At 42.9% G+C, this 20,527-nt stretch overlaps 1 protein-coding gene across 1 annotated transcript in view; it reads left to right on the top strand.

Annotated features, from left to right (window-relative positions):
- Window positions 1-1,488: 1,488 nt before the first annotated feature.
- RAVER2 (ribonucleoprotein, PTB binding 2) overlaps window positions 1,489-20,527 on the top strand; it is a gene marked incomplete at its 5' end in the record, with an annotated part of 36,805 nt that continues 17,766 nt past the window's right edge. Inside the window, 3 exons of the mRNA XM_082483608.1 lie at window positions 1,489-1,662; window positions 12,733-12,799; window positions 16,745-17,214. Of these exons, the coding sequence (XP_082339734.1) occupies window positions 1,489-1,662; window positions 12,733-12,799; window positions 16,745-17,214 (711 nt within the window). The remainder of the gene's footprint in view (window positions 1,663-12,732; window positions 12,800-16,744; window positions 17,215-20,527) is intronic.

Consider the following 20,527-nt stretch of genomic DNA (forward strand, 5'->3'; position numbering starts at 1 on the left):
TAGAAGTAATGAAGGTCCAAGATTCTTTGTAGTCTTAACTTGCTAGCTTTGGTTTGGACCAAAGCAATTTCTAAAAACACTATTGATTGGTGGGTTTTTTTCTGCAACTGGTAATCCTGTCTCTAAGATGGCACTTTAAACCTAGTTAAGAATTATTGTCCTAGTTTGAGGAATTAGTAAGGACTTATTCACATATACCCAATTTAACTCAAAGTGTGTTTCCAATTCCCTTTTTAAGACTACGATTTTTCAGGTTTGGATTCTCTTTTGCCTGTTCTTTGTGGTCAGCCTCATATCTAAAAATGGATACAAATATTTAAATTATTCTTCATTCATTTATAGCACTGATGACAACATTAAGAGCTAAATTTACTTTGTTGTAAATGACATTGGAAGTGACTATGCTAAGGAGAAATGAATTTTCCAAGAGAATAACCTATTTTATTTTTTAAAGTAAGAGCTGACTAACAGAGTGAAACATTTTTACAGACAGAGGCTTTGCAGAAGGGCAAATTTCTTTTATAGTGACTCCCAGAAATAGTAAAATGCTGCAATACTAAAAGAGCCGCAAGCCCTCCGCCTGCCCATCCACCATTACATGGCACTTTGCCACAAGAGGGTGACTTTTGCCACAAGTGCAGCAACCAAGCCTTGATTTACTTGTTTGGATGCTTTGTAATTTCTTTGGTATGTTTCTGATGAAGAACAAAATTAGAACGTGATCATCTTGGCCCGTCATGCCTGCTAACCTCTGATGGAGCGTTTGGGTTCACTCCAGATCTGTTTTATTTTGTTGTGGCTCTGCGTTTCAGCCTCTCTGGGTGGACTTGTACCTAAGGAAGGTATCGACTTTGGGGAAACAACACCTTCTGGGAGGGATGAGCCTCACTGTGCCCCAGGGAGAGAGCGAGCCGGTGTCTGGGCCTTGGCCTCCTTGAGGTGCCTCCATCATGATGGTTCTTGAGGTGATTTCCCTCATAACGGAGCTCCAAACTCTCTCCTCAAGAGTGCTCAAGTCCTTCCCTAAAACCTGACTCGAGATATGCTACTGTGGTGATGAAGTTCATCTTCTGATCCCTCTTTCCCCCCACACGCCCCAAAGGGGTTCGCAGCCTGAGGCCACTCCATGCACTACCGAGCTCCTCCCCAGTCTCCGCCGCAACCCCCCCCCCGCCGTCCTTCTCTCCTCACAGGCGATTTGCGCCCCTTTGTGCGGCACCGGGCCGGGGTCGGGGCTGGCGGGGAGGCCGAGCCCGCTGCTCCCTCACGGGGCTCCTCGGCGGAGGCTCCGCAGATTCCAGCCTCCCCTCGGCGAGGGACGGAGAAAGCGGTGGGGCGGGCCGGGCCGGGGGCGGGGAGGGCGGCGGGGCCTGGTGTGGCTCCCCCGCGCCCCGCCGGCGGGCCGGGGCGTTCCGTGCCGTGCCCCGCGGTTCCCCCAGCGCCCGCCCGCCCGCCCACCGCCGCGGTTCCCCCCGCTCGCTCTGCAAGATGGCGGCAGCAGTCGAGCGCGGCGCGGAGCTGCCCGCGGAGCCGCCGCGGGGGGCTCGGCCGCCACCGCTGGGCCCCGAGGAGGTGGCGAGGCGCCTGGAGAGCACCCGGCGGGAGCTGAGCAACAGGCGCAAGATCCTGCTGAGGAACCTGCCGGCCGAGAGCAGCAGCCAGGTACGGCGTGGCGCGCTGCCGCCGGCTCCTCAGGCGGGCCGTGCCCGGGGGCGGGGGGCCGCGGGGAAGCCGCTCCGCAGGGCCGGCGTGAGGGAGGTGGGGGCTACCCGCTTTTGCCCTCGTCCCCGGGGGAGTTCGGGGGGCTGCAACTTCCCTTCCACCCCCATCCTCTCTCGCGGGTCCGCTCGGGCTTCTCCTCCCCACAGGCAGGCGGCTTTGTTACCGCCGGTGGCCGCGGAGAGCGGCTCCGGCGTGTCCTTCCTCCGCGGCGGGAAGTGTCGCCCTCATCCGCGGGGGGAGAGGCCGGGCGGGCAGGGCACGGCTCCGCCGCAGCTCCGTGCCGGTGCCCGCCGTTACCGGCCGACCTGCGGGAACCGGGGCCGGCGCCCCCCCCCCCCCCTTCCCCCCGGGCGTGAGGGAGCGGCCCCGGGGCCGGGGCAAACCCGGAGGGCCGTGAGGGGCAACGCGTTTCTCTGCCAAGGTGTGCAAACCAGCGGGGCTAACGAGTGGGCTAATGGCACTCGGGTGAGGGCGCCTGAAGGGGGAGGGTGGCCCCCGCCCGGCCCCGTCGCGGTACTCCAGAGGCGGCAGCGATGTACTCCAGGCAGGTAGGGAGACCTTACCTCATGGAATCGGTTTTTGGTTGGAAGAGACCTTTAGGATCATCGAGTCCAACCGTTAACCCCACACTGCCGAGTTACCGCTAAACCGCGGCGCTCAGCACCGTGCCCCCCCCCCCCTCCCCCTTTTACATTCCTCCGGGGGTGGCGACGCCACCACCTCCCTCGGCCGCCTGTTCCGGTGCCTGACAACCCCTTCGGTGAAGAAATTTTTCCTAATACCCAATCCTACAACGCGTCCTATTTCTGTGTAAAAGCAAAGCTAAAAATCTTCAAGCCCCTTTTTTGGTTTGGTTTGGGTTTTGTTGTTGTTTTTTTTTTTTTTTCCCTGAGGTGCGCAGCGTATAGTCGTTCACCGACTTTCACAGTGGTTCTCCGCAATCTGTTGGTGCTTTAGGAAAATTCCGCTCAAATTACTGCAATTCGGAGGAGAAAATCGGTGAACTCTTAAACCTAATGCATGTGAGTCAGATTTTGAGGTGATTTAGCTGCAGTCACTTACCTGATCTTTACCGGCTCCAAATACTCAATTTGATGCACAAGCATAAAAAAAATGTAATTACAGCTTTTGTTCTAAACCACTCCTTGTCTCTCTTCCCCTCTCTTTCTAAAGCACAGGCAGTTTTACTACCTGCGGGTAAGTGCAGCACGTGAAGATATCATTTTCTCTGTAACTCGGGTAGAAAGGGACCATTCATTTTAGAGAGACTCTTTCAGCGATGAGTGTAATTTGATCCAGAGTATGGCGCTTGCTTGCCCCTGCACTTCTTGATGTTTTGTTCTCACGTATATGGTGCTTTTCGATCTGTCTGGCCACGTAATTGTAGGTAGTTAAAGTTTTAGATATGACAGTTTTGCTATGATCCCGCATGATGTTTCTGATGCAGAACCTCACCTTTATTTATAGCAACCTTATGACCTAATCAATAGCAAACTCACAGCTTGGAAAACCCTGCTAATCTTTATCGTCTCTTCAAGAAGCCATCACGCATGACTCTGTTGACAGAGAGGGTTTACTGGCATATCACAAGACGCTTGCTGCGGATAGCCAGAACAGGATCACTTTGTCTGACACTAGAACAGTCGTGTTTCTTGCTCTTGTTGCACATAGCAGGTACTTCATGAATTCACACGTGGACTGGTTAAAAGCACATCTCGCCTATATGGAAGCCACCAAGTTTGGCATTACTTGATCAGACAAAGAGTGCCACAGGGAAATATACTAGTGTGAAGGTCCAATTTGGCAGCCACACAGTATTTTGGAAGTTTGCCATTTTGTTTTGGTGAATTAAAAGTAGCACTTAGATGCCTTTTTCTCCATATATAAGGTTCTAATATTCACCTATTACTAGGCTAGAACAGTACCACTGCACACAGATCCTGAAATACAGTTTCAAAAGATGTCATTTTAATTTTTACCATCGTTGAGTTATTGGTGTTGGCATGCAAAGGCAGAATAGTTGTACCATAGAGAGGAAGTTTCTGTCCTGGAGCAGTTTTGGAAAGAAGTATGTTTGTGGTCAGGCGTGTTAAGTATACCTGTGCGTTTAGCTGTCATGCATTTCCAAAAATTACCATGGAACTTAACATTCCTCAAATCAAATTAACACCCTTGGTAAACACTGTGCAGAGGTGTTTTGTCTGTTCTTTTCTTCTTGAAATGGTTGGTTAGCCAAGTAAAATCAGATAAACTGTTGCTAACCTGGCCAATTTATTTCTCATCAAGAAAGAGGTGAACATTGTTAAAATGCAGCAAAGTCTTCCAGAAGAGGTTTCCATAAATGTAATTATTCATCTCTAATCATTGGGGTGTTGGGTTTGCTATCATTCATTGTTATTATGTGAAGAGTGAGGCCAAGATTTACCAAAATAGTTTTCAAGCAAGAAATGGCTCTTCTGCTGATACAGATTCCTGATATTCAATTTTATCAGAAGGTTCATCATCTTCAAAATGAGAACAAAACTCCATTTTTTTTTCCAGCAAAATTAGGCAATGAATGTTTTCCCCTGCCAGTTGTAGCTATGTATTAATCTTTTTTTGTTTATTATTTTACTTGTAATCTTCTCTTACCTTTGGAGTTTTACCTGTGTTAAACTGAGTTTAAAAAAATAAGAATTACTTTTAAGTTCACAGATGAAATGTACCTTAGCCATGAAGTTTCTGAAACAGAGTGCCAGAGGTTTGTAGTCTTAGAAACCAAACAAACAGAGAGATTATTAAGTGTCAGAAGCGTTCAGCACTTTAGGTGCTGAGTGGCTATTGTTAAGGAGCAAAGGTTACCCACGTTTGAATCTTGGGATTTCTCTAAATGCATTTGGCAACATCTGTGTTCCTACGGAAATCCGGAGCGTGTTTTCAGGAGGAAGGACAGCCTGAAGAAAGCACTTTGAAGTCTGTCACACCAGGGAAGTCGGCATTCCCTCACCAGCTTTTTTCATTGAGTGTCAGTATGAAACAAATCCGTGGGGGGAACAAATTAAGTCAAAATTATGTCAAGAAGATTCTTTTTGCATTGGGCTTTATAGCTTAATCTGCAAATATGTACTTGCAGGATTAGTATTTGTTCAAGCAATTATCTCACTACAGCCATGGAGAAAGGTGGTTTTATGACAGACCTGTGGTAAACATTTTTATTAGCACCTTCACTGTTCTTGAAGGCAAAGTCTCCGTTTACTGTTTAGTTGGCAAGTCAGTTGATTTTGTACTGACCTGCCACGGTGGAATCTTCCGGACTTGCCAGTTAGTTCCCCATATTCATCCTCATCTGATTTGTCTAGCACAGTAACTGAACTGTGCGCATTATCAAACGTGTGGTATGATAATGACCTAAAAATGGACAGATGCTATTGCTGTCGCCTCTCTGAATCTTGAGTTGAAGCACCATTGATACCTGTACAGCTGTATTTTTGTTACTTTTTAGATTGCTGAACCTATAAAATCAGATAGAAATGTACTTGCTACTACTCTGACTGATTCCTGTTAGTTGGGTCAGTGTTGTGAGTAAAACAGCTTACCACATCAACTGCTGTCTTAACTAATGTCGTGTTTTCTCTCCCTCCTCCAATCCAATGTTTTTCTATCATTCTAGCTATATGCGAACTCTATTAAGAATCTGCTCAGTATTTTGTTCTACTAAGAGTGTTCCTTCTCTCAATCTGATCTTCTTGCTCTGAAGCTCTGGGGGAGATGTGATTTGGTAACACACCGTGCGCTGAAAATATGGGACCCCTAGGTGTTATTCTGAACGTACTTTAGATTTTGAGGTAATACTGGAGCAGTGACTACTGTCTTAAAAAGAGAATTCAGTGGACACACACTACTGAGTGGTGGGTCACAACTGGCCATCCTGTTTCTCCATGGAGTTTCACTGCTTGTGTCAAGAATGTTGCACTGCATACCAGCCTTCACATGCAGGACGTGCTCTCCAGAGCGAGGATCCTCTCTCCTCCCGCAGCCTTTGCAGAACATACTCCTCTGACTTGCAAATCTCCTTTCAACAGCAAGGAAGTGTCATCTGCTCTTACCAGAGTAATCATTTTATGGCTTCATTAGGACAAAGGGCCATAAGCAGGGTCCAAGAAATCCTAGCAGGGCAGTAATATGTGATGTTTTACAGTAAGACAGGCAAGATTGACCCATTGGTGTTGCTTTTCTTTTTGAAAAATTTCAGATAGTGGGTCTGTTCTTGTTAGCATCAGTATCCTCTGATGCAATGTTGTGGTAAGACTTGATATTTGTATCAAGAATCTTTGCAAAGAGTCTTAAAGGTAAGCTTGGTTGCAGTCGTTCGTTTCATTCTGGTCAGTGCTTGGCAATGAATTAGCCATCTCTTGGAAATCTCTCACAATTGCCTTGTTGTGCGCATATCTCCCTGAACTGTCATCTCTGTTGAATCAACTGATCCATTTCTATAGCAAGGAACACAATTGTATACCGTGTTGAAAGTGCAGTGTTCAAAGGTATGCATTGCAAACTGAACATCCTTGGAACCGTCATAAAATTGCTCTGAGTGCTCTGGGAGGCAGGAGGACTGCTCTGGGCAGAGGGAGGGAAGGAAATAATAACTTCTCTCCTTTACTGATAAAGAGATGCCAAAAACTTCAGGATGACTAGAGTGTGAGTGAAGTTGTACTTTACTAAACGGGAAGTTTTATTTTGCTGGAGTATTGCATGGCAACTCAGATTTGTTTTGGTTTTTGTAATTACCCCAATGGATTAGAAGAATTGTTTTTGATTTCCCCCAGGTCATTGTTTTTTCACTGTTAGCGGTTCCTTCTTTACATCTGATTAACTTCCATAGGAGCAGTAGCTCATAAATGTGACATAATCAGCAGTCTGGTACCCTGGCATACCAGCTGGGATCCCATGGAGTTGCTGTTGGAAAGAACAGACCCCAGGCTATCTTTCTTGCTAATCATTGTTGAGACTTGTAGCAAAATCTCCAGTCTTCACTGCTAAGGTTAGCTGACCGACCAAGGCTGTCCACTTTTTGATTCCCCGTTGGAAGGAGGCAGTGCTGTGGAAGATGCACATGCTTTCAACCAGTTTTTTCTGTGCTTGATCATCTTCAAACGCTGCCATATTGCATGCACGTTTCTGCTTTTCTTCTTTATCATCTGAGGCTAGAAAGTAAGTCTTACAGAGTGGATGTTCTACTTTAATGTAGGACATCAAGTAAAGTAGGGCTGATTAATTATTTTAATGCCCTGTAGTTCTTCTTTGGCATGACAGAATCTAAAGAAAGATGAAACATTTAGGTGTTAATAAGAAACTGGTGCGATCCACCTGGGATAGGGATTTCTTTTGTATTTTGGGACCGGATGTACCCGTCCAGTTTTTTTCACCAGTGTCTGTTCCTGATCAAAAGACAAATCACCACTTAGCATGATGCTATTTCTGGTAGGATTTGGGGGTTTTGTTGTTGGTTTTGGTTTTTTTTCCCCCTCCTTTCTCCATGGATTAGCCACAATTTTTCCTCGTTCCTTTTTGATCGAAAGCCTTTAATGAACTGTGATGATTTGAGGAAGTATTCTCTCCCAATCTGTTCTATACCAGACGTTTAAGTAGAAGGGGCCTTTGTGTTTTAGTTAGTCCTCCGTCACACTGACTGAACATGAAAGGCATACTTGTTGGATAGTGAGTAGCTCTCATGCCTTAGGATGTACGTGCTTTTTGATTTTCTTTATTGCCTTTCTTTTGCTTTGTGCTCTTGCTCTCTCATGTTACCTCTTCTGTGTCTTTTTCATCTTTCATTTAGCTTGCATACCGCCCAGTATACCCAGGAGGTTGAAATTAATTTCCAGTCTCATAGTGTTTCTCTTACCAACACACTAATATGACTCTGGAAGATCAGAGGAATATGTTTTTCATTCCCTGTTCATCGTAAGTCTATAGAGAAACTGTTGTTCTTTTGATGACAACATTTACTTATATTACTTTACTAAAGATCGTTGGAGGGTATGGTCTTACAAAAGTGAGAGGCAATTCTCAAACAAAAGGGTTCGCCCCAAGGGCAGTTTATGGCCTAAAATTACGGGCCTGATTTTATTTTGAGTTTCATAGTTTGTGACTATGGAAGTGAAGAGGGACTGTGCTGAGCAAAAGCTTTAGGGCCCACCTCAGTGCCCGCTGTCCCTGGATGCCTGGGCAGGTGGCCATCTGCTACACATCTTAGACTTGATCCCACAGCTGCTGCTCATCTAAGAACTTTCTTTAATGCAGCATTGAAAAAAACCTTGAAAATTTGTCAAAGAGAACATACTATACAGTATGGTGAGCCCAATCTTTGAACTTTTGCTTGTTAGGAGCAAAGGCACTGAGTGACCAGTTGGTGAAAATTTGAGGACCTCCTACCTTTGTGGTCATTAGTAGTTAGGGGATGTTTAAAATTGCACTTTGCACCAGTCCTTGTGCTTTGTTATTTGACCCTCTTGTTAGTGTTATGGACTCCATTTCTTACTCCCCAACAGGAACGGATTTTCCCCCAGTAACAAATTATTCTTTTAAACTGTGTTGATGTTCTCTTGCTTACTACCTTTTGTTTTCCCCCTTTTTTTAATTTTATTTCTGCAGTGAATTCCATGTATCATGTCATGGACTCAAAGATTTAGTGGTTATATGAACACATTTTATCATTTGTAAATGTAAAGCTTTTTCCTGAGAAGCCCTCTTCTTTCCTGCTCTGCCTGCACAAATGAAAACAAAGTCTTTTTTAGTCATGAGATGATTTAAAACTTCTTGGTTAGCCAAATATGTTATTTAGTTCAACTACTTAAAACATAATTGAGCCCCGTGTCGAGAATATGCGTGTGAAGTTTAGGCCTTCAGCTACTTACTGAGAGCCAAGTTATAGACCAGGCTTGTACAGTGTTTACACTGGAAACGCCACTAAAGCTTACTGTACAAATCTGGCCAGGCACCATTGTAATTGTTAAATATTTTTGTTGCCAGAATAACATAATTCAGTACTATGTTCAGTATCTAGAGAGAGAAAAATACTTGGTTTTAGGGTGCTGCAGGCTTTATGTACATGGTATATTGTTCCAGGTGATGACTGAGTATTTCTTGCCTATTCCTTTTCTTGCACTATGAGATTCTGGGTATGAAAAGCAGAAATAATACATTGAGCTTTACTGATTTGATAAATAGGGCAAATGTGCCTGTTAATAACTCCCTTTCTTGTTTGCGTTTAAAACAATGCAGGTAATAAAGCATAAAGGCAGATCCTCTCTAAGGAGGGCATTCTTCCCGTTTGAAAGATGCAAATTTCAAATTGACAGTATGTGGTAAAAGCACGTTGCTGTTTTTTCTACCCAAGACAGGACAGGCCAAGAATTGAAGCATTTCAGTAGTAAATAATACATTTTTTAAAGTATATTCAGCCTGTGTTTACTAGTGGTTCCTCTTAAATTCCCCTTAATATATTTGCTTTTGCTTCTTCTGCTAATTTTAAAGTGTGAACCGATTAGGTACATAGTTAGGATTTTAATTTTTACCGATGGTAAGATTAACTAGCTTTCAAGGTCCACTTTTAAGAACTTTAAAGGTCTAAGTGGCTAAGCGTTATTGGTTACATTTCTGTTCCATGATGTTAGCTGGGGCCGCTGGCATGGCCCACGTGTTTATGCAACTGCTGTTAACTCTGAGCAAGCTCTCTCCTCTGTTTTCTCTCCTCCTCTCCATTTCTGTGGTACGTGTCATCCTTGCTTTGACCAGGGCCACATCCCCCGGGAGCTGCTTGCTCAGGTACAAACGCGTGCCTGAGGGCTGGTGCTGAGTTTTACGTCTGGTTCAGGAGCCAACTACGAGTCGATCTGAAGACTGCAATAATTAAGAGCCAAGACAGGCACCACTATAAACGGTGTTTGTGTTGGAAACTCATGGGATCCATGACTGCTGTATGTCTGCCAGATAGTTTTAAAACTGCTTACAATTTTTGTTGTCAAAATATGATCATCTAGCCAGACATTCAGTGCATGACACTCCTGGCAGCTAGGCCTTCAGCGTGCTAGCGGATGTTGCCATTTTGTTTAGACCTAATACGATGCAGTTAAATCATGATTATTGTGGTAATAGTCAATCACTTTTCTTGACACTAGTAGATTCATTCATTTATAAAAGAGGAAAAAACCTTCAAGGAGAAGCAGTTTTGTAAATGTTATGTGGAAAGAATACTAATAGAGGTGAGGCTTGGTCAACAGGTGGTTTGGATGTGGATATTGTGAGGGTGGGCAAAGTGGTGGCAGCTGGGGATGGCAGCCACTGCTCACGTGTGGTCCCACCGCTGGGTTTATTACTACTGCTTTGCTAAACCTCGTGTGATAAGAAATGGTGAGCGCTTGCATTGCCATTCTCTCGTGGCTGCCCAGCACACAGCAATGCTGTGGTAAGGCTGACCTGGGGAGCGCAAAAGGTTTTCCTGCCGCGGAGCATGGGTGGGGGCTGATGGCTGCTCCGCGGGGGTGTGCAGAGTGATGGCAATAGATCCCGAGGGGGGGAGAGGGCTGGCGTGGCGGGGCTGGGGGTACGGAGGTTGGGCTCCCCGGGTGCGTGAGCCGGCAGGCTGCCAGGAGGTCGGGAACCGGGAATGAACTGCGGCTGTTTGTTTCTGCTGTGTTCAGGGAAACAGCCCACTGCTTACATTCCTTGCAAGTTAATAGGGTTGCACCAGAGAATATACCTGACTTGGATGACCCGTTTCTCCTCCCGGAGTAAACACTCCTTCCTGGCCCAAATACCAGGTAACTGCTTACACCAAACGGACCAAGTGTGTTTGGTGCTGGTGGTGTGTGGTGTTTGGTGGTGCACAGCTGCACCTGGTCAGGAACAGCAGGTAAAATGTTCTTGTTGCTTTGCCTGACAGTTCTGCTCCGAGCTGTCGGGAACAGAAACTGTTAACAACATTAAAATGGAAGTACTGTTCGCTCTTTTCTAACAGACCCAAGTGTTGAAAGATGTTGAAGATAAAGTTTATAGAAGTGCCCGAGTTCAAAAGTCGGCTTAGTACTTCTGAAAACATTGTGAAGAATCTTAGCCTAATGTACGCAGATATTTACATATCTGTTTAATTTGATTAAAAGTTGGCATGGGGTGTTTTATTTTTGTAAATTGTCACAAACAGTCTTTATGTGAAGAAATACTATACAGACCCAGTTCCACAGGTAAAGGTCTCAGCCCTGCCGTGGGGCCACGAGAGCACAAGAACACGTACCTTCCTGGAAGAGCCCACTACACAAACCTGGCAGTGTTTGCAACAACCTGTGGAAATAAGTGTGAAAATCTTTACAAAAATTACTTTGCTTAAATTAAGTTTCAAGTCTTCCTTATGTTATCATCATTTTTTACATGAGATCTCATGATTATCCCTTGAAGATATGTTCACTACAGGCAATTTTCCCTCCCAATTAAAATTTCAGTTACTGGGAAATCACGTGGAATCATCTGATTCACACATGACTTTCAAAAGAGCGCTCAGAGCTGTTTGAAATAATACTTCCTGCTGCTTAATCATCATATAAAACTTCAGCGTTACTCTTGTAAAATAATGTATGAAATAAAAAAGGTAAATATGTCCCCCCTTTTTCTAAGTAGGACACAAATAAGTCCCCCATGCCAAATACAGCTGAGCTGTACAAAACTGTACAGAAAGTGTCTTCTCAGTTTCTTGTGACTGAGAACAAACTACCATCTAACTCTCGGATGTCCGCAGTCAAATTGCCTACCTCACTTGAACCTTTGAATTGTGCCTGGCCTATTTTGCTTTTCAGAAACCACATCCTTATCACATCTGATTAGAGGATGGCTGGTAGCTTGAGAAATGCTGCCATGTTTTATTAATGTAGTATTTGACAGCTGTTAACTAGTGAAACTAGAGATTGGCGTTCGCTTGACTAAAAGGTATGCACCTGATACCGGTCACAGAGAACCCGCTTAACCTCTGGGCTATATATATTGAATTAGCAAACTGGCAACTAGACTGGGCAACTGGAAATTGTCCACAATTAAACTTTCAGACAAAGCTGGTTGATTATTTTGCTTATTTAGTTGGTCTTTTGCTGTTGTTTATGGGATTTGCCCAACTAAAAGAATACATATATCCAGCTTACTACTCGTAATTTCTTCTTGTGGCTGATGAATGTTCGTATCTGCATCCCCGCCGCTGAACTGATAATAGTTTGTGTATTTTTCGTGGGGCACGTGCACGTACTATGCCTTGTTGGGGAATAGCTGTAGCAAACTGGTACCACCTCTTAGACTTGCTTCTACCCCACCGCTCCCGCACCTCTGCTCTCTCCCCATTAATTAGTTGGAGCAGATAATGCTCTTGGGATTGATTCTTTGTTGAGCATCTGTGTGGTAATTGATAGAGGATACTTTCCGGGGGTATTCTGGGCACAATTATCTGCTGACTGAAAGAATATTCATTATTAAAAGAGGGAAAATCTGTTAAAAGTGAACTTGAGCAGTTAAAGGAAACTAAAGCAACTGTTGCATTTAATGACAGTGTTGCCTGCCCTCAGTAAACTGCATGATGTGATGTTGCCAGTATTTTTTGTCTGTGCGGTATTTTAACTATGCTAGCTGTACTTCCACGAAATTGTGGGGGGTTTGCTATTTAATGAACTGTGATGTTATTTGTCTTCACCAAAAGACAGTCAACAGGACACCCTGTTGTGCTTATGTGACTTTATATAATGAAAAGTAAATTATTCAAATTCAGTAAGCCAGTTTTTTATATGAGATAAAAACATTGCTGCAGTTAGCATAACCAGCCTTTATAAAAACAAATATTTGATAGTGTTTCTATGGTGAGATTTTCTGTTTATTGGGAAAGTTTTTGGTTTGGGTTTTGTTGTTGGTTTACTTTTTTTCCAAATGAAGATGAATTTATACACTTATTTGGTCTGGTAAAATTATTTATCTGATGTTACTTGTACTTTTCTCTTTCAGGAAATCCATGACTTATTTAAAGATTATGAAATCAAGTATTGTTATGTGGACAGAAATAAAAGAACAGGTAAGAACTTAAAATCTTCCAGTGTCGTAAGTTTCAATTCTGTGATGAAGCTAGTGAGGAACATCATCTGCTGTGTATGAAGTCATCAAGTTCTCTGCCATCACGTAGCTTGATTGTCCCTCAGCGCCTTTTTTGGCTGCATAGTTTGTCGCCTTCTAGTGAAGCCAATGGAGAGTTGGAAACTTCACTGATGTCAGCCAGAAGTAGACTGGTCCACTATGGTATTTCTCAGGCATATTCCCTTGGTGAGTGTCTCGTTGGGACAAAGCTAACCTCAACTGTCTGATTTCCTTTGAAAAACTAGGCCTGGGGCCTCTCTTAAGACAAACCACGTGTGCCTATGACATGATCAGAGGACAACATACCTAGCTCCAGATGCATTTGTGTCAGGTAATATAAGCCAGAAGCAATTTATTAAAGGAATACTTAAGTCTTTGAAAGAAACGTAGTCCTGAATTAAATCCTGAATTATTTAAGTCTGATCCTCCATTTACAAATTAATTCTCTACATAGGTGATTCTGGATTTGTAGTGCTTTGTGAGATACAGAAATGGAAAAATATTTTTCTACGCGTTCCTGTCCTTCCAGATGGCCGTAGGTCCCACAGCCTGGGCTATCTCCTGAGGCAACCTTTGTTTCCAGGCCAAAATCTTAATGTTGTAGCTGGGATAGATTTCTGTCAGGATTTCGTGAGGATAATGGTATTTCTTGACACCTGCCTCTACGGAGCAAACATTTGTGCTTTAATGTCCTATTATCTTGCAAATTTGATTTCTGAATATGGAATAAGGCCACTTAGTGTGTGAAGTACAATAGCCTGCTATCTCACAACAGACAGAATGTCTGTGTTCAGTGTGAGAGGAAATATTTGAAAAAACTTGGAAAGAAAAGAGAAAGAGGATATCTTTTTTCATTTAATCTAGGTGCTCTCATATATAACTAGTTTTTACTGCGTGTGTATTTGTGTTGGTTTTAGGGTGTATACATATATATATACGGAGATATATAGCACTTTGCCTGTTCATGCGAATTTTTGGATGTTTTACTGCATGCTTCTGCAAATTTTCATGACTGGAATACACTGTAGGTGTTTTTGGTTTTGTATTGGCTTTTCATTTGGATGAATTAAATTCTTTTATCTTCGGAATCATGAAGGCTTTAAAACTTTGTTCAAAGGCCCTGATGTCACAGAATCTTAACGTGTTACTATACAGTCAATGAAGTTCTCGAGCCTCTCAGCTCTTCCTGCTCATGTTCTTTATATTGCAGATTGGTTTTGCAGTTAGTAGGTTTGCTGTGCAAAAAGCAAAATTTTTGCTAGTGGTTTGTAGGTGTTTGTTTATTCTGTCTTGTCCAAGTAAATACTGACACAAAAGGAGTCATCCACCCAAAAGATGGACATACATTTTGTAGTGTGCACTATTTCTGTAAGGAACTCCATTTCTGTTAAAGTGTTTTTGTGGGTTTTTGTTTGTTTGTTTTTGTTATATAGATTTAATGACTTTTTAGTTTCATGGGCAGAATTGGAACTTTGTGGAGCTCTGTAGATGTTTCCAATTAGATCTTCTAAAATTCTCCTGAGTAAAAACAATGTTTTCACTTGATTACATGAACTAATTTAAGATTAATGATAAAATCAGAGGAGTAGCCCTAAAGGACCTCAAAAGATTGGGGATTTTTTTTTTTAATCTTAAAAAAGCTAACAGTATTTTTAAACTTCATTGTCTTCCAACCATATCTTCTATGTAACTATTCTTAGAATACCAAATAGTATCCTGTTAGAGAAATATGTGATGCTGTGTCAGAGTACTGGAGAGCAAAATAATGTACATTACCCAGGCACATTTTAATCCATTTGAGAAACCAGGTTGCTGATTTCCATGTCATCTCATCTTTATCTGATCACTGATACATCTCTTCAGTTACGACAGATTGTAACCCCTGCTGCAAAGGAATTGTCTATATGTTAGTACAAACTAATTGCTTGCAGGATGCATAACAACATTCAGTTTGACTAGAGCAACAAAACTGACATCTCGAATATTATGTGTATGTCACCAAGATTATACTTGCTTCTTTTTGTTGGCTTTATACTGCTACAAGGTAGTCACTGACCAGAACTTGCTTCAAAACACCCTGTGGATGTTTGTTATGATTAGAAATCCTTATTTAGACTGTTGTAATTAAATATTATTAATGCATGAAAGAAAATGTTAGCACTTTTTGACTGGCTTGAGGACCATGAGGTGGTAAAGATACGGTGGGTGGTACAGCGCTCCCTTTGTCCACAGCTGCATGAACCTTCCAGTTACATGTGGGATGGTGATGGGGTATGATGTTGAGATTGTCCATGGTTCCATGTTCCTGCCAGCTGCTTGTGGGACCATGGCATGGTACAGAGGTGGTAGGTGTTGCTCCCTTTGTCCATGGCTGTGGGCACCTTTGAGCTTCCTGTGAGACCTGGATGGGGTACAGATGTGGTGGGTGGTGTGGCTCTCTCTTTATCCACGAGCACTTTCTGGCTCTCTGTAGGATGATGACAAGGTATGGATGCGATGGGTGTTGTAGAGCCTTTAAATCTTTGCTTGCCCATATTCTCATCTGCCAGTATAGGCTGACGTAGCCCTTTTTATACCCATCTGGGGCCAACCATGTCACCAACCCCTTTGTCACATGGACCACCACGAGCTGTCTACTGGCTGTGATGTGGCCATGACGTCACCAGGACTGGTACCTGGAGTTAGTGCTTCATCCATGTGATACCGCTTTCCACCAGTCAAATGAGAAGACATGATTAAATAAACAATAAAATGAAACAGAAAAGAAGAATTGGTAGTTCTGGGGAAGGAAATGAAGTAGCTGTAGGATCAACGTAAAGAAGAGCAGCTCAGCAAAGATTCAAAGAGAATTAAAAGCAGCAGTTCCTCGCCACTGCCCTGTTTTAAAGATTTGGGTGGTACTTGCTGCTGAGATTTGTGGGTGTGAAGGGTATTTTGGAAGAAGGATGCTTGTTGAGTTTTCTGAAGGTGATCTTTCACACGTTTGGCATTGAAGACAAGTGCCAGTGCCCAACCCTGCGTTCATGAGTGGCTGGCAATGCTGAGGGTATCTCTGTGTGAAGTGAAAGACTTGTGACTGTCTGTCCGTGAAATGAACCAAAGTTTTTGCCCAGGACTGCCCTGTGCTGTGCATTTCATTTGATCACTGGAAGAAAACACATGAATTAGCTTCCCTCTGCATGGTTCACGGCAGACTATTGCATCCTCTTTAATGCACAGGGTATGAGGCAACAGGAGCCAACTGAACCACGGGAGTTTCCCTCTGAATATCAGGAAACATTTTTTCACTGTGAGGGTCACCACACACTGTTACAGGTTGCCCAGAGAGGCTGTGGAGTTTCCATCCTTGGAGATACTAAGAACCCATCTGGACATGGTCATGGGCAACTAACTCTGGGTGGCCCTGCTTGGTGACCTCCAGAGGTCCCTGCCAACCTAAACCAGTCTCTGATTGTGTCATTGTGTGAAATGCTTTACGAGTGAAAAACCGAAAAAGAGCCGTTAACCCCAAAGTGAGAATTTATGGATGCTGTCTTCGAAGTAATTTGCTAGAATCAATAATGTGTTCACTTCAGTAGAAAAGTTAATTGCTTTTTGTTTCCCAAATGTAAAGTTTTGTTGTGTTACAAGTAGTGAGGTTGTGTTTATCTGTGTTTCTATAGTCAGTCTTCCAGTTAATTACTCGTAATGTCCAGTTAATAATGTCAAATTTTAAAATATATATTGCAGCATATGTCTCTATTGCATCTTCAGGGTAAATACCAAACTCTTATTTTTCCTGTGACTTAAGCTGGTGGGGTTTGGGGGAAGGGAGAGGTATGTTAATTACCTCTATACCTGGAGAGAAGCTGTGGTTGGTAATGTAACTTGTTTTGGTCTCTTACAGCATTCGTTACTCTGTTAAATGGAGAGCAGGCTCAAAACGCAATTCGGAAATTTCACCAGTATTCTCTTCGGGGAAAAGAAATATCCGTGCAACTCCAACCAACGGATGCTTTGCTGTGCATTACTAATTTGCCCATTTCATTTACATTAGAAGAGTTTGAAGAACTTGTGCGTGCATATGGCAATGTCGAGAGGTGTTTTTTGGTTTATAACGAAGTTACTGGCCATTCAAAGGGCTATGGCTTTGTGGAATATATGAAGAAGGACTCTGCTGCAAAGGCGAGACTGGAACTTCTGGGGAAACAGTTAGACAAGAACACTCTCTTTGCACAGTGGATGGATGTGAACCAGCTGACGACAAATCTTATTCACTCCAAGTGCCTTTGTGTAGATACATTTCAAAAAGACTACACTGATCCAAAAGAATTGATCCAAGCTTTCTCACTAAAGTATAAACCTGTTTTCTGCCAGGTATGTTGAATTTGTATTTTTTGGAAGATCATGGTCGTGATTTTTATTTTTCATTTAAGTAGTAAATGATTATGCATCTGCATTGCGATAAATGATGTGGTACAGATGCTTTATTGGCAGTGAGTGGTCGATGTCATCTGGGAATTCTGCAGAAGACCACTCCTGTGAAGCGCCAATAAAATGTTTATAAGACATCACCTCCTCCTGTATTTTATTGAAAATAATTTTAGAAATATCTTGAGAGAGCTTTTAAAGTAAATGTTGATGATGGATTTATTGCTCAGTAAGGAAAGTTAGGGTGTATGAATACCACAAGTACAACAGTTTAGATGATGAAGAATATATATATGTGTGTGTATGTAATTAATATATTTAAGAAACCTCTGCAAATATCTAATGTGTTTTTTCCCTAACTGGAGAAGATGTAGGCTTGGGATCTCATAGCTGGCTGGGCTTGCCAGTTGTAGAAGTGGTACATCTTTTGAAAAGGTAGCAGGTACAGAAGAGGTAGATCCTTACTAGCCTTTCCAAGTGTAAAGGTTTCCTTCTCATCATCATGGCTTGCGAGATACTAGACCACAAGTGAAATGTTGCTCATAGAAATGGTGCAGACTGGCGTACCATAAACAGGCAGTAAAAAGAAAGCTTGCTTTATAGTCACACAGTTAGGTATGATTTCAGTTGTTTTTTTTTTTTTTTCCCTTAAGTGTCTTGGAAGGCTGCTTAGGGATTAGCTTCAGGGATAAGTAACCAGAGATTCTCAGCATCTAAGACCGCAAGGTCCATCAGGCTGTCTAGTCTGACCACCTGCAGGCCATCACATTTTCCCTAGTGCTCTTTTCGAGCCCTAAATATTTGTAGTTGGCTAAAGCACATCCTTATACTTGTGTCATCCAAATACACCAGGAGATGCCTAAATTGTAAGTAACTCTTTCCAGAAATTGCCCGTCCCTTGTTGTTTTGCGCTTGTGTCTGTTTTCTCAGTTGAATGTATCTGGCTTCAGCTTCACCTCACTGGTGACTGGATTGAGGAGCCTTTCCTCCCCACTGTTTTCTTCCTGTAAGAAGGTATTAAATGCTGTAATCAAGTCTCTTGCTCAATCTTTGTTTAATTAGCTGAACAGATTGATCTTTTAAAGTCCTTTACTTCAGGGCATTTTTCCAGCTGTCAGATAATCTGGAGGCTGTTATCAGCTCCCCCAACAATTTTTCAACATTCTTTTAAAACTCTAAAGTTCAAAGATTAGCAGGCTGCTTTGATAAAGATGGTTTTCACTAACAGTATTCCACTGTGCACTTAAAAATTGACTTCTACCTTCCTTCTTAAATCATAATGATACATGGGTCACACCTGGTGTAGGTGAGGAGAGTCTGTTTGTGTATGCGTTCTATCAGTAAATGTCACTAAATACATGTTTCTATAAAATACAGAGATTAAACAGTATGCTTTTGAGTTGGGAAATAGGCACCCAGTCAAAAATATATCAAAGAAAACATTCTTGGCATGTTCTTATATTACCTATCACTTGTATAAACCACAACATCTGTGTAATAGACTAATAGGTAGATCGTAGTAGTATGGTAATAGAAGAAAAATAGGTTTACTTATGATTTATTCTCAGTGATTCTCAGAGATTAAACGTGGTTTATTCTCAGTCAGGCCTCATGTTTCCACTGGGCGTCCCACAGGTATTGACTGGTAAGGGAGGCTCTGCCTTGAGGGTGGGGAGAGAGGCAGCAGAGGTGCTGGTTTGCAGACCAGAGCCATGGGCGAGTGATGGATGCAAACCCCATGGGCTAAAGGGGGAAGTGGGAAGCAGCCCTCCAGAGAGAGAAGATAGGAGGGTGGAGGTAGGTAGACTAGTAGTTTAGATTTGATAGATGAAAAAGGGAGGACAGTGGATGAATTCTTATCACAGTAGTGCTAATTAATTATGGGTTTATGAGTGCGATGACCTAAAAATTAAATACAAAGAAAGGAGAGGGAGGAAGACACAAGAAACTGGAAAAAGCGTGGGTATGACCTGATGGGTAGAGGTATAAGAGGAAAACTAAGAGAGGACAGGTGTCCTGGTTTGAGGTAAAACAGAACCAATTTTCTTTTCAGTAAGTTTACTTTTCAGTTAAGTCTCTTCTAACTAATTAACAGGATATTTTTCAGACAGTGTCTGCTTCTGGCAGTGATAAGGCCTAATGTTTATAGTTGATGCCAAGGAATGGTATGCAGAGAAGCTCTTGCTTATACTGATTGCTCTAACAACCCAGGCCAGCTAACTTTGCTGTTTGCAAGGTTGGAGGGTCAAAAGTGGAAGAGCTTAGAGGGGTGGCACCTGCAGGGAGGAGCAGACAGGACAGATGACCCAAAACTGACCAGCAGGGTAGTCTATCCCGTCTGTCTCATGCTCAGTGTAAAAGCTGAGGGATCAAAGGGTCAGCGCTCTTTCTTCAATGGCCAGCATCCGTGGAGGACTCTTGCCTGTTCTTCTGCCTTTGATCCCGATCCGTGCGTTCCAGAGTCCAGTCTGGGACTTTTCCAGTGCCTGCTGGTGACGTGATCGTTATCCTGGGAGCTTGATACCAGTTTTGTCTATATTTCATTATTTTCTTATTAATATTATTATCTTTTATTTTTATTAATTATCAATGTTTCACTGAAGTAGTGTAGTTTCTTTTGCAGTCCATAGGTCTCTCTCATTCTTCTCTTCCTTCTCTGAAGAGAGCATCTGTGGTTCATTCAGTGGCCAGTCCAGCCCAAACCACGACAACAGGGTAGCAGAAATCTGGGTGGGGAGGGAATTTCAATAGAGAACGACTAGGAGGAGCGCTCTGTCTGGAAAACTTCACTTGGAAGAGTGAATACGTTTCAGAAAAAGAATTAAAATGTTAATTCACACTCTTGTTATTTTAAGTCGTTGTGACTACCATCTCTTTCTTCCTTCTGTTTCCTAGTCATGGACAATCCAGCCTTCACACGGCTCCTGCACTTAGATTGTTCCTCCAGTAGGGTCACTCAGCATTTTGCCCATCTCCTGGTATGGCTTCTTTCACGTAGCTCTCTTGTGCTGCTTTCATGGCTTGGTTCTGCTGGTAACTGATGCCGTATTTCGTCATGTAAATGTGATCTTTTACCTCAAATTCTTAGCTGAACTCATGAAATAAACTCAGCTAAACTCAGGAAATAACAGTCTCCAGTGTTACCTAGATAGGGACAGAGGGCTTTTCTTCACTACCTGTTTACTTGAAGTTTAAAAATTCCTGATCTGTTTGCAAGAATACTGGTAGCTGCACTTGTACGTGTTAAGGGAGTTTTTAA

The sequence above is a fragment of the Vanellus vanellus genome, assembly GCF_965231255.1.
Source record: "Vanellus vanellus genome assembly, chromosome: 5".
In the NCBI taxonomy this organism is placed as follows: Eukaryota; Metazoa; Chordata; class Aves; order Charadriiformes; family Charadriidae; genus Vanellus; species Vanellus vanellus.